This window comes from Triticum aestivum, chromosome 6D, assembly GCF_018294505.1.
Source record: "Triticum aestivum cultivar Chinese Spring chromosome 6D, IWGSC CS RefSeq v2.1, whole genome shotgun sequence".
Taxonomy (NCBI): Eukaryota; Viridiplantae; Streptophyta; class Magnoliopsida; order Poales; family Poaceae; genus Triticum; species Triticum aestivum.
The window spans coordinates 467,367,102-467,378,824 of NC_057811.1; the positions used below are offsets into that span (position 1 = coordinate 467,367,102).

Sequence of the window (11,723 nt, forward strand, 5' to 3'; positions counted from 1 at the left end):
GAGGCGGCGCATCTGGCAGTGATGACTACTAGGTGCCGTCGTGCGCGCCACGACAATCATCGACAAGACAACAGAAGTGACATGATGATGTCGTTCTTTCCAGCAATTTCTCCTTTTGATCGGCTAGTTCTGTGTGAGCACTCATGATACATTTTCTCCTGGTGAAAAACAGAATCTTGTCTTTTTGCTTGATAAGGCAGCGTCAATGTTCGTGAGTATTTACCTTGTTAAAGGTATTGGTTCGGGGTGATAGCCCTTGGTCTGACATCTGGCTGGACCAGCCAACAACATAGGTGCGCAAGCGGCAATTTTTTCTTAAGGGCGTTGTCTTGGATACTTGAAGCGTTGCATCCTGTCTGATAATAATGTCGTCGTAGATTTCTTGGAGCGATTGGGAGAGTAGTCGCAAGGCATGTCCTATGTGCATGGCCTCTATTTTTTTATTTTTTATTTTTGTAAGCCGATTCATTATCAATAATTAATAATACATTGCCATGTGCAACACTCTATGCATAGGCCGAGGGCCTTTCCCTTAAAAAAAGATACATATTTAGAAAATGGAATACATGGATCTATCATTTTCAATGGAGCACCGTGTAGCATGGCACGACAACAAAAGAAGAAACCTACACATGCAGGTCTAGTGTTGCTTGAGAGAGAGAAGAGCTTTGAAGATGCCAACAAAAACACCAATGATGGACATAATCTTCATATTGCCGAGGCATGAGCCAAAGTGAGATGGTTTTAAGGTTGTTGCATCTCTGGAATAGTGCAATCATCTCATTCTCACTTAGACCAATAACATACTCTAGGTAAAGTGTCTCCAATGCTTTGCATTTCCCGAGGAGAAAACGAATTCCAATTTCTGGCTGAGTTATAATATGAGCAAACCTAAGATCCTTCACATCATCACAACAGATGTCATAGCTATATGGGTAGCCAGACACGTAGGAGGGATCATGGGGCCCTGTCTTCCAATAATCTCCATTAATCTGAAATTCAAACTTTTGGAGATTCGCCCATCCTGGACCAAATTTTAGAAGGTCATATTAACTGATACCTTCACAATCCTTTACAACAAGATCTCTTAATGATCCACACCTCCCAAGGTACTCCAGCCACTCAACATTGTCTATTGTTGTACAGTCAACTAGGTGGAGAACCGAAAGATACCTACAACCAACTGCCACCCGAAAAATCCCACTAGAAGTTACTGCTGGTGCACGGTTCAGACTGAAGGACCTCGAATTTTTGCAGTCAGCTAGATAACCAAGACCAGTGTCATCAATGGAAGAGCAGAAGCTTAAAGCAAGATCGGATGGTGAGGGGCAGTGAGATGATAGAACAAGGAGCCCTTGGTTGTTCAACTGGTCCCCGTTACTGGGCTTCCATCCAGAATAATTGATCTCTACTTCAGCCAAATTGGAGAAGCGGGAGAACAGCGATACCAAGGCTTCTATCGGAGGGTTGAGTCCACTGTCCACAGCCAACGCGGATAGCATCCCTGTGCTCCGCCTCGACGTTGCAGGGCTGCTTCTACACGAGGGAAAGAGAATTACGATCACTTGTCTTGGTAACCCTCTTGACTATCTCTGCAAGCAGTGCCTCTGGGAGACCCTCCATCGAGTATCTCAGCTGCACAACTTGGGAATCTCAATGGTCGGCAGGGCGCTGAAGTTAAAATATTATTAACACATCAAGATAATCAGATAATAGTTGTTAAAACTCATGTAAAGAAAAACTCCTGTAAAGAAAACATTGATGAGGCTCTTAACGCTAATCTTCACAATGAACACTAACTGAAAACTGGGTCATAGCCTAGTGCTACATACTAAATTTGTTTCACAATTGATGCTAACTAGTGCAGCACCCTGTTTCTATCTAACAGCACCATATATGATACTAGATGATACCCCGCGCGTTGCTGCGAGAATTTGTAGTACTGAAAGAACATACTGGAGATGAACTGCACTATGTCAGATGCTCTGTTTCTGCAAATCAATCATAAGTAAGCAGTAAAAATACCAATATGACTCATACTAATGTGTGTGAGAGAGAGATGCAGGACTGGAATTGCAGGTAGTACATGGTGAGTTTCATCTGTTTAAACCTTCAAGAACACTAAAAAACAAAATTGATTTTTTGTTCACGTCTAGTGTTTGTAATCAAAATAAACCAGATCGGAGAGGGAGAGATGAGCACGCACCATCGTATCTCGGCACATGCTTGCCGGCAGTGCTTGAGTTAGAGAGAATTGTAGGTAAGACCGTGGGAGAGAAAGACTGGACTTGCTACGTGGAGGAGGTGGCCGGAGACAGAACAAAGCTTTCTTCTAAATCTTACCACACACGAGCAGAGCTTCCAACTCAAGCTAACTCAAAAAAATTCACTCAGATCTAAGGAGATAGAGAGTAAGGAGAGCTCCCACCTTCGGTGCAGCTGATGCTGGAGGAGGACGCCGACAGTGGCACGTGTTGTACACCCGGAGCTCTGATCAACGACGGGGTGCGTGGCTTGGAGCAGTGAAGCCAACAGGGCCCGTTTCATCGGCAATCGGATGCAGGGCTCGGTTCAAGTGCCACGATTACAGGGCCTAGAAAAGCAGCAGCGCGCGGGTCTCCGGCGTCTACGACTCACGAAGGCTTGGCTGGCAATAGGACCTCGCCATGAACGCCACCATCGCTCCTGAAGGTGAGAGATGTTTCAATTTTGTTGTTTTGCAATGGGTGGCTGTGCCTATATACCTCGCCATGAATGCTACCATCGCTCCTGAAGGGGTTGATTTGTGCGAGTTGAACCGGATGGAGAAGAAGAAGAGATAACGCGCCAGGAATAAATGCTAGTCTGGTACTAGGAAGGGAATAGACCGGCGGGCCAAAAGTACCAATGCACGATTCAGTTCAGCCGTAATTAACTACATGCACGTTTTTAGGCAATAGTAATTAACTGCAAGAAATTGATGGGCGACATGCTTGGATGAAATTTGTGTTAGGAATTAATTAATTAGTTTAATTAAAGGGTTAATCCCTGCTTATGTCGGTTCCACTATTGGCAACCGCTCTTTGTAACCGCCTTTGTATCCGGGTATATATACCCCAAACTTCATCAATGAAAGTAACTGTTCCATCATTTGCTCTCCTTTCTCGTTTTTACTTTCACAATTTGTTGAGTTTTGGTTGGACAGCGGCTGTTGTGAAACTGAAAAATTTCTACGCGGGGTGAAAAAGAGTGATTGGTTGATTTTGCAAACTGATTGATGATGTGGCATAGAGATGATGTGGATAGTGTGCATGTTGAGAAAATAGGTAGAAGTGGGGAGCAACTTCTTAAAAATGTTAGATATGTTGATGTACCTAACCAATCACATGAAAATGACAGCATGTAACGACTCGTAGACGCTCCGGAACATGTGCTACTAACGAAAAAAAGCTGTCCACCCGTTGCAGATTCCGCTCGCATTATACTAGCCCAAATAAATCTTACTCGATTCTCAAAAAAAAAAAAATCTTACTCTGCATCTGTATTTCCCTTTAGCAGTGAGCACCACCAGCAGCAAGCAGCCGCACTATGAAAACAAAAACAAAGGTAGGAGTTGTCACTAAGAGCATGTACACCCGGGTTCCTCAAACAGCCCTATACATCCGAGTGGACGACCGGTCACAAAATCCCGACCCAGCCACACCCCTCATACCGGCGTTATGTGCTTACAACTTTTGAATCTTTCCAAAGCATATGATATGGATTTGTTGTATTATGGCGTGTGTTTCTTCGGTCAAATATTCAATTCACTCATAAATTGTTGGACTCCTTTACCCCCCCTCTAGGGGCAATCACAAGGTGACCCATGTCCCCTATTCCTTTTTGTTGTTGGCGCTTTCCTGCGTTGATCAACAAATCTTATGGAGGAGATCTGGAAGGAGTGCAAAAATTGTCGAAGAGCTCTGATTATCTCGTACCTTCTTTTTGCGGATGACTCGTTACTATTTTTTCGGGCTTCTGAGAACGGACCGTCGGTCTGTTGGTTAGCCCTGCGGGAGCGCAAGCTGCCCGCCTTGGTTCGAGTCCTTGCTCGGCCGAGGGGATGCTTAGAGATTTTCTTCTATAAAAATATGCGCGTATGTTGCAAGCGAAGTACTTCCCCAATGGAAATTTACAATATAATGTGTTCACTAGTAATTATTTAGCCATGTGGAAAGGAATCGAGCATGGTGTGGAACTTGTTAGAAAAATGAATTATTATTTGGAGAGTGGGGAATGGTTCTTTGGTCAGGACATAGAGGGACCCTTGGATTCCTCGTGGGACTTCCTTCAGGCCAGTCAGTCCCAAATGTAATTCTAGGTTTAATGGGGTCTTAGACTTCCTTGATGACAGTGGAGCTTGGAACGTCCAATGCCTCAAAGATCATGTTTGGCCTCTTCGCGTTAATGAAATTTCTAAGACCTGGACCTCACCGAGACAACGACAAGACTTCTCGTGTGGTTCTCGGAGAAAAGTGAGCGATTCTTCATTGAAAATGCTTATAGACTTATGACTGCACTGCATGGTGAGTTGTTCGTTGGTGGAGCTGCGATCTAACATCTAGAGGGAGATTATTCTATTTGGAACCTCATCTGGCGCTCCACGGTTCCAAAAAAAAATGAAGATTACCGCCTGGAAGGCGGCATCGGGTGCCCTAGCTATAGTAGCATACAAAGTTGAATGTCACTTAGCCACTCGTTGGATGTGCTCCGAAGACAGCTACATGTATTGATCTCCTGCTGTCGTGGGGATGATTCTGACAATAAGAGAGAGGTAGGAGAATGGAGTATGATCTACCGAGGCGCAAATGGGTGACTTAGGGATTTTTACAAGTTCGGGCCTCTCATGATGGAGGTAACGACCCTACGTCTTGTGTTCCGGAAAGGCTTTCTCTGTCCTATGTACGAAGAGCATAGGAGATTACAATGTGTATCGGGGGGAGAGAGAGAGAGAGAGAGAGAGAGAGAGAGAGAGGGGAAATGGGAGAAGAGAGCCTAAGTCATGGTGAAGGACGGCTTATATAGAGTGCGCCATGTCCTTTCACCTTTTTTGCTAGGTTGATTACAACTATTAATACTATCAACTACGAAGTGTGGTGGGCGTCTTAATGAAAGTAACATATGCATCAATAATAACTACAACGCCTCAACTGTTTTCCTCCTCACATCTGAGTGACAGTTTGTCCAAGTGTCTGGGAGTTCTTCGTCCGAGTGTGGTAATAATGTGTCTTCGTCCGAGTGGATTAATGTCCCGATGTTGTCCGATTAATTGGGACTTGTTAACGTTTTTGTTATTTTTAAGCAGTGGACTCGGGCCCCTTGGGCCTCCACGTTGTGGGCCTACCCCATAGAAGGCATCTTCAACACTTGCACCCATACAAACGGGGTTTGGGATCGTATGCGGACCATCTGATCGCTGCCTTCCGATGATCACCTAGTTAATAATGGTAAGGAGTGGCTCCTCTGTGTCTTACTTGGCTGTGATGCAGCAGAACACGACAAGGTGATCATGATCATATGGCAAATTTGACAGCTTCACGATGATTTGGTTCATGACAAAGAGGTCCCTCTAGTTGACGCCACGGTTGAGTTTCTAGATAGCTATCTAAAATCTATTGGTGACGCGAAACTATATAACACTAAGGAAATTCTTAAAGGCAAAATGTTGGCCTTGCTTGAATTGCCGAAGGAAAAACTAGATCCTGTACAGGCGAGTCCATGGCCGCCACTATCATCGGATCACGTTATTTTGTCTGTGGATGGTTCGTTCTCTGATGCGGATGTATTGGCCGCAACAGGTATGATCTTACGGCATTATGTTTGGTCCTTTGTATTAGCGGTGTACCAGTGTGTGTTCAACACTCTAGTCTCTAGGTGGTCATTCAGTCGGACTCCATGGAGGCCCTATCCCCATTTTTCCAAGAGCTGGTTTAACCGGCTCCACGTACCAACATTTTGTGGAGGAGATCAACGCTTTGAGAAAGGATAGGGACTTTATTCCATAGAAAATTAGTAGGAATCAAAATGAGTAGTTGATCAACTGGCAAATTATAGTCGGACGAAGTGTACCACGGCTATGCTCTTACACCAATGACCACCTTATATTTTCAGTGCTTGTAGCCGTCGCTAGGTGGTCAATAGATCTGGATGTAATTTTTATTATTTTTAGTGTTCGTTGTACTACCATGATTGAAGATGAATAGATTGAAAGTTTTTCTCGCAAAAAAAAATTCCTTTTATCCCCGCAAAAAAGTTAAATTAAGACAAAACCAAAACATTTTTTTATTGAATGAGAAACAAAAAAAAAACTGAGAGAGAATGAGAAACATTTTGACTTGGCACGCATCATCATCAAGTCGGCCCAAGCCCAAGCCTTCTCTGCTGCTGCGTACTAATCCATTCGAGATCCCGAAGCCGACGCTCCCCTAAAAAAAAGCACCCACGCCGCGAGTGAAGCGAGGGTTAGCTTTGCCGTCGACCTCGCCCCGGAGGTTTCTCCGTCCAATCCACCCACACGATCACCGCCGTTCCTGCCCAGCTTCCCCCTTCTGGCCGGCGCCGCCCTCCCTGGTTCGTCGGCTCCTCCGAGGTACGGATCTGGGTCCCTTCCCTTCTCGAGCAACATTGGTTGAGCCAGCCGAGGCGCTGTCGATTCTTCCACTTGACTTCTTTTGATTCCGTTCTGCAATGTCTGCATAAATCCTGTTCTCCCACCTGCGTATGAGCCTAGAATATCCTCTGTGCAATCCTAGAGGAAATGGCCTGCTTTAATTTTAGTAAGGGCCCAGAAATGTCCTTGCAGATGTGAGTTCAGGTGGATGTTTAATTACCTTGTGGTCTTGTAGTTCTATTTGGTCTATTCGTAGACTGTAAGAGGTCAGGTTAATTTGATTTCCCTGACAACGTTTTTCCGTTCCATGACATGGATACAAGTATTGGGCTTTTGCATTAGGTGATTGCCCCAAGTTAAGCACATAATTTGGTGTTTGTTCGAAGATAAGCGCATAATAGATCTTCCAACACATATAAAAAAGTTAAATGTTTCACTAGTGTTTCCTTTTACATTAGTTCGTACAGCTGTTATTTGGTTATGTTGTTGTGTTCCGTTCTGACTATAGAATCTTTGCTTCAGTGCCTGCTGGGTCTTGAGACTGCCCAAGTTGTGCAGCTGAGATACTCAATGGAGGATCTCCCAGAGCCACTGCTTGCAGAGATCGTCAAGAGGATTACCCAGACAAGTGATCTTAATTCTCTTTCCCTTGTGTCGAAGCAGCTCTGCACCGTCGAGGCGGAGTACAGGTATGCTATCCGCATTGGCCGTGGACTCAATCCATCAACAGAAGCCTTGGTATCTCTCTTCTCCCGGTTCCCCAATTTGGCGAAAGTAGAGATCGATTACTCTGGGTGGAAGTCTACTGACGGGGAGCAGTTGAACAACCAAGGCCTTTATGTTCTATCATCTCACTGCCCCTCGTTGTCTGATCTTGCTTTAAGCTTCTGCTCATACATCGATGATACGGGTCTTGGTTATCTAGCTGACCTCAAAAATTTGAGGTCCCTCAGGCTGAACCGTGCACCAGCAGTCACTTCTACTGGGATCTTTCGGGTGGTGGTTGGTTGCAGGTATCTGTCAGTTCTCTACCTTGTTGACTGTAAGGCAGTAGACAACAGGGAGTGGCTTGAGTACTTTGGGAGGTATGGATCGTTGGGTGAACTTGTTGTAAAGGATTGTGATGGAATCAGCCAGTATGACCTCTTAAAGTTTGGCGCAGGATGGGCAAATCTCCAAAAGTTTGAGTTCGAGATTAATGGAGATTATTTCACGTTATTTGCTCGTGATCCCTCCATCGTGTCTGGCTACCCATATAGCTATGACATCTGCTGTGATAGCTTGAAGGATCTTAGGTTGGCTCATATTATAACAAATGAAGAAATTGGACTTCGTTTTCTCCTGGGGAAGTGCAAAGCATTGGAGACACTTTACCTGGAGTATGTTATTGGTCTACATGAGAATGAGATGATTTCACTATTCCAGAGGTGCAGCAACCTTAAAATTGTCTCACTTCGACTCAGGCCTCTGCACTATGAAGATATTGAGTATAGGACAGCACTGACTGATGCTAGCCTTAAGGCTCTAGCTGTTAGCTGCCCGATGCTTCATGTTGTTGAGCTCACATTCGCATTTTGCGACCCCGATTGGCCGTTTGAAATAGGTTTCACACAAGAGGGCATTTTGACGCTAATCCAATCTTGTCCAATTCGCGCTCTTTTGCTAAATGGTGCCAGCATTTTGTATGACGAGGGGATGAAGTGCCTCTCATCCTCACCGCTCCTGGAGAAGCTCGAGCTCGTGGACTGCTGCTCTATAACTGATGCTGGTATGAATTTCATTATTCAGGCTCCTTGCTTGAGGAGTCTCACACTCCGTCAATGCAATAAAGTAACAGACAATGGGATGGCTGAGCTGGCACGTTCACAGAAGTTGGAGTCACTGACCGTGATAGGCTGCCGCCGGATCTCTCTGAAGGGTGTGCGAGGGGCTGCCAAAACAGTTCGCTACTCTGCAGAGTTTGAAAGCCTAGAGAGTTTAAAAGCAATGAACATGAACATAAAATGACTCGTGTCGCCCTGAATCCAGTATTTGGCTATTAATTTGTGTTCACTATATATCAGCAGAAGTTTGAAACCGCAAAACTATGAAAGCAAACTCGGAGGACAGGTGCACCTGCCATTTCCAATTGGCTTCAGATGTTCCAGACTTGTTTTGGTAGCGCGAGATCTGTCTTAGGAATTTGACAGAATTCTTGCGTATCCTATGACAGCAACTTCGATTTGTAATCTATTTGCATTGCTCCTGTCTGTACTTCATTTGCTTCTTCAATTTATTCTTATAGCTTCAGTGTTTGGATTTCAAAAGAATATCAGGTTCTTCTGGCTGCTTGTGCAACATTTAAAGGTTCAGGCGTCATTGAGCGCATTAAACCTGGAGATTAGATCTGCTAACCGTTTCTTTATAGTGGTTCTTGCTCATAACTTCTCAACACAACACATGGCAACACAACACATGGCACACATGTTATGAAAGAAAGCAAAGAGATTATGAACAGGGAACAGATGCCTTTTTCTTACACTGACTGAACATACATGTACATGGTGATAGTTCTGTGCAAAACGGCAGAGAAAACAGATATGGTATAGCGACTCAGCGCATCACTTGATGTAACCTAGTGTAGTCTTCATGCTGCTTGGCCCTGCCAAATGTCTTCATGTAAGATTGTAAGGGCATCAGAGGCGTTACACACAAGAACCAGTGATCCCTTCGCAACACAAAACTCTTTGGGTGGAGAAGAACTGACGAATGATCAGGCAGATACATGCTGATTTACAGAAAGATAGTCAGAGAATCAACATTCGAGAAAGAGGGTTACAGATCAGCTCATGAAGATAAAGAGGCGTTTTCTGAACCTTTGCCAGGACAACAGAGAGATATGTGCTTTGACAAGCATGTGTAGACCAGATAAAGGAAGTAATTCCTCAAGTATGCCTGATTCCAGTTACAATGTTAAGCAATATACATTCTCGCTCTCCCCGCCAGCCATCGATCGTCTCGCCTCGCTCGAGGCCAGCTCTGCAGCTAACGCCATCGACGATAGGAGCGAGGCGGTGCTCCAACAGCTAAGGCGGCTACTGAAGGAAATATGCCCTGGAGGCAATAATAAAGTTATTATTTATTTCCTTATATCATGATAAATGTTTATTATTCATGCTAGAATTGTATTAACCGGAAACATGGAACATGTGTGAATACATAGACAAACACAGTGTCACTAGTATGCCTCTACTTGACTAGCTCGTTAATCAAAGGTGGTTATGTTTCCTAGCCATAGATAAAGAGTTGTCATTTGATTAACGGGATCACATCATTAGGAGAATGATGTGATTGACTTGACCCATTCTGTTAGCTTAGCACACGATCGTTTAGTATGTTGCTATTGCTTTCTTCATGACTTATACATGTTCCTATGACTATGAGATTATGCAACTCCTGTTTACCGGAGGAACACTTTGTGTGCTACCAAACGTCACAACGTAACTGGTTGATTATAAAGGTGCTCTACAGGTGTCTCCGAAGGTACTTGTTGGGTTGGCGTATTTTGAGATTAGGATTTGTCACTCCGATTGTCGGAGAGGTGTCTCTGGGCCCACTCGGTAATGCACATCACTTAAGCCTTGCAAGAATTGCAACTAATGAGTTAGTTGCAGGATGATGTATTACAGAACGAGTAAAGAGACTTACCGGTAACGAGATTGAACTAGGTATTGAGATACCGATGATCGATCGGGCAAGTAACATACCGATGACAAAGGAAACAACGTATGTTGTCATGCGGTTTGACCGATAAAGATCTTCGTAGAATATGTGGGAGCCAATATGAGCATCCAGGTTCCGCTATTGGTTATTGACCGGAGACGTGTCTCGGTCATGTCTACATAGTTCTCGAACCCGTAGGGTCCGCACGCTTAAAGTTTGATGACGGTTATATTATGAGTTTATGTGTTTTGATGTACCGAAGATAGTTCGGAGTCCCGGATGTGATCGGACATGACGAGGAGTCTCGAAATGGTCGAGACATGAAGATTGATATATTGGACGACTATATTCGGACACCGGAATGGTTCCGGGGGTTATCGGATATATACCGGAGTACCGGGGGTTACCGGAACCCCCCCGGGAACTAATGAGCCTTGTTGGGCCCTAGTGGAGAGAGAGAGGGGCCGGCCAGGGCAAGAGGCACGCCCCCTCCCCTTGAGTCCGAATAGGACAAGGAAGGGGGGCGGCGCCCCCCTTGCCTTTCCCCTCTCCCACTCCTTCCTTCCCCCTCCTCCTTGGACTAGGAAAGGGAGGGGGAAACCTACTAAACCTACTTGGAGTAGGTTTCCCCCTCCTAGGGCGCGCCACCCCCTTGGCTGGCCCTCTCCTCCTCCTCCCTTTATATACGGAGGAGGGGGGCACCCCATAGACACAACAATTGATCTCTTGATCTCTTAGTCGTGTGCGGTGCCCCCCTCCCCCATAATCCACCTCGATAATATCGTAGCGGTGCTTAGGCGAAGCCCTGCGTCGGTAGAACATCATCATCGTCACCACGCCGTCGTGCTGACGAAACTCTCCCTCAACACTCGACTGGATCGGAGTTCGAGGGACGTCATCGAGCTGAACGTGTGCTGAACTCGGAGGTGCCGTGCGTTCGGTACTTGATCGGTCAGATCGTGAAGACGTAGGACTACATCAACCGCGTTGTGCTAACGCTTCCGCTTTCGGTCTACGAGGGTACGTGGACAACACTCTCCCCTCTCGTTGGTATGCATCACCATGATCTTGCGTGTGCGTAGGAAATTTTTTAAAATTACTACGTTCCCCAACAGTGGCATCCGAGCCTGGTTTTATGTGTTGATGTTATATGCACGAGTAGAACACAAGTGAGTTGTGGGCGATACAAGTCATACTGCTTACCAGCATGTCACACTTTGGTTCGGCGGTATTGTTGGATGAAGCGGCCCGGACCGACATTACGCGTACGCTTACGCGAGACTGGTTCTACCGACGTGCTTTGCACACAGGTGGCTGGCGGGTGTCAGTTTCTCCAACATTAGTTGAACCGAGTGTGGCTACGCCCGGTCCTTGAGAAGGTTAAAACATCACT

The 11,723-nt window shown here is 45.4% G+C and overlaps 1 protein-coding gene across 1 annotated transcript; it reads left to right on the forward strand.

Moving 5' to 3' along the window:
* Window positions 1-6,452: 6,452 nt before the first annotated feature.
* On the forward strand, window positions 6,453-8,934 carry LOC123145954 (F-box/LRR-repeat protein 14). Its single transcript, XM_044565495.1, has 2 exons — window positions 6,453-6,607; window positions 7,151-8,934. Exon 2 carries the CDS (start codon window positions 7,199-7,201, stop codon window positions 8,633-8,635), a length of 1,437 nt encoding a protein of 478 aa, XP_044421430.1. The 5' UTR covers window positions 6,453-6,607; window positions 7,151-7,198; the 3' UTR covers window positions 8,636-8,934.
* The last annotated feature ends 2,789 nt before the right edge of the window (window positions 8,935-11,723 follow it).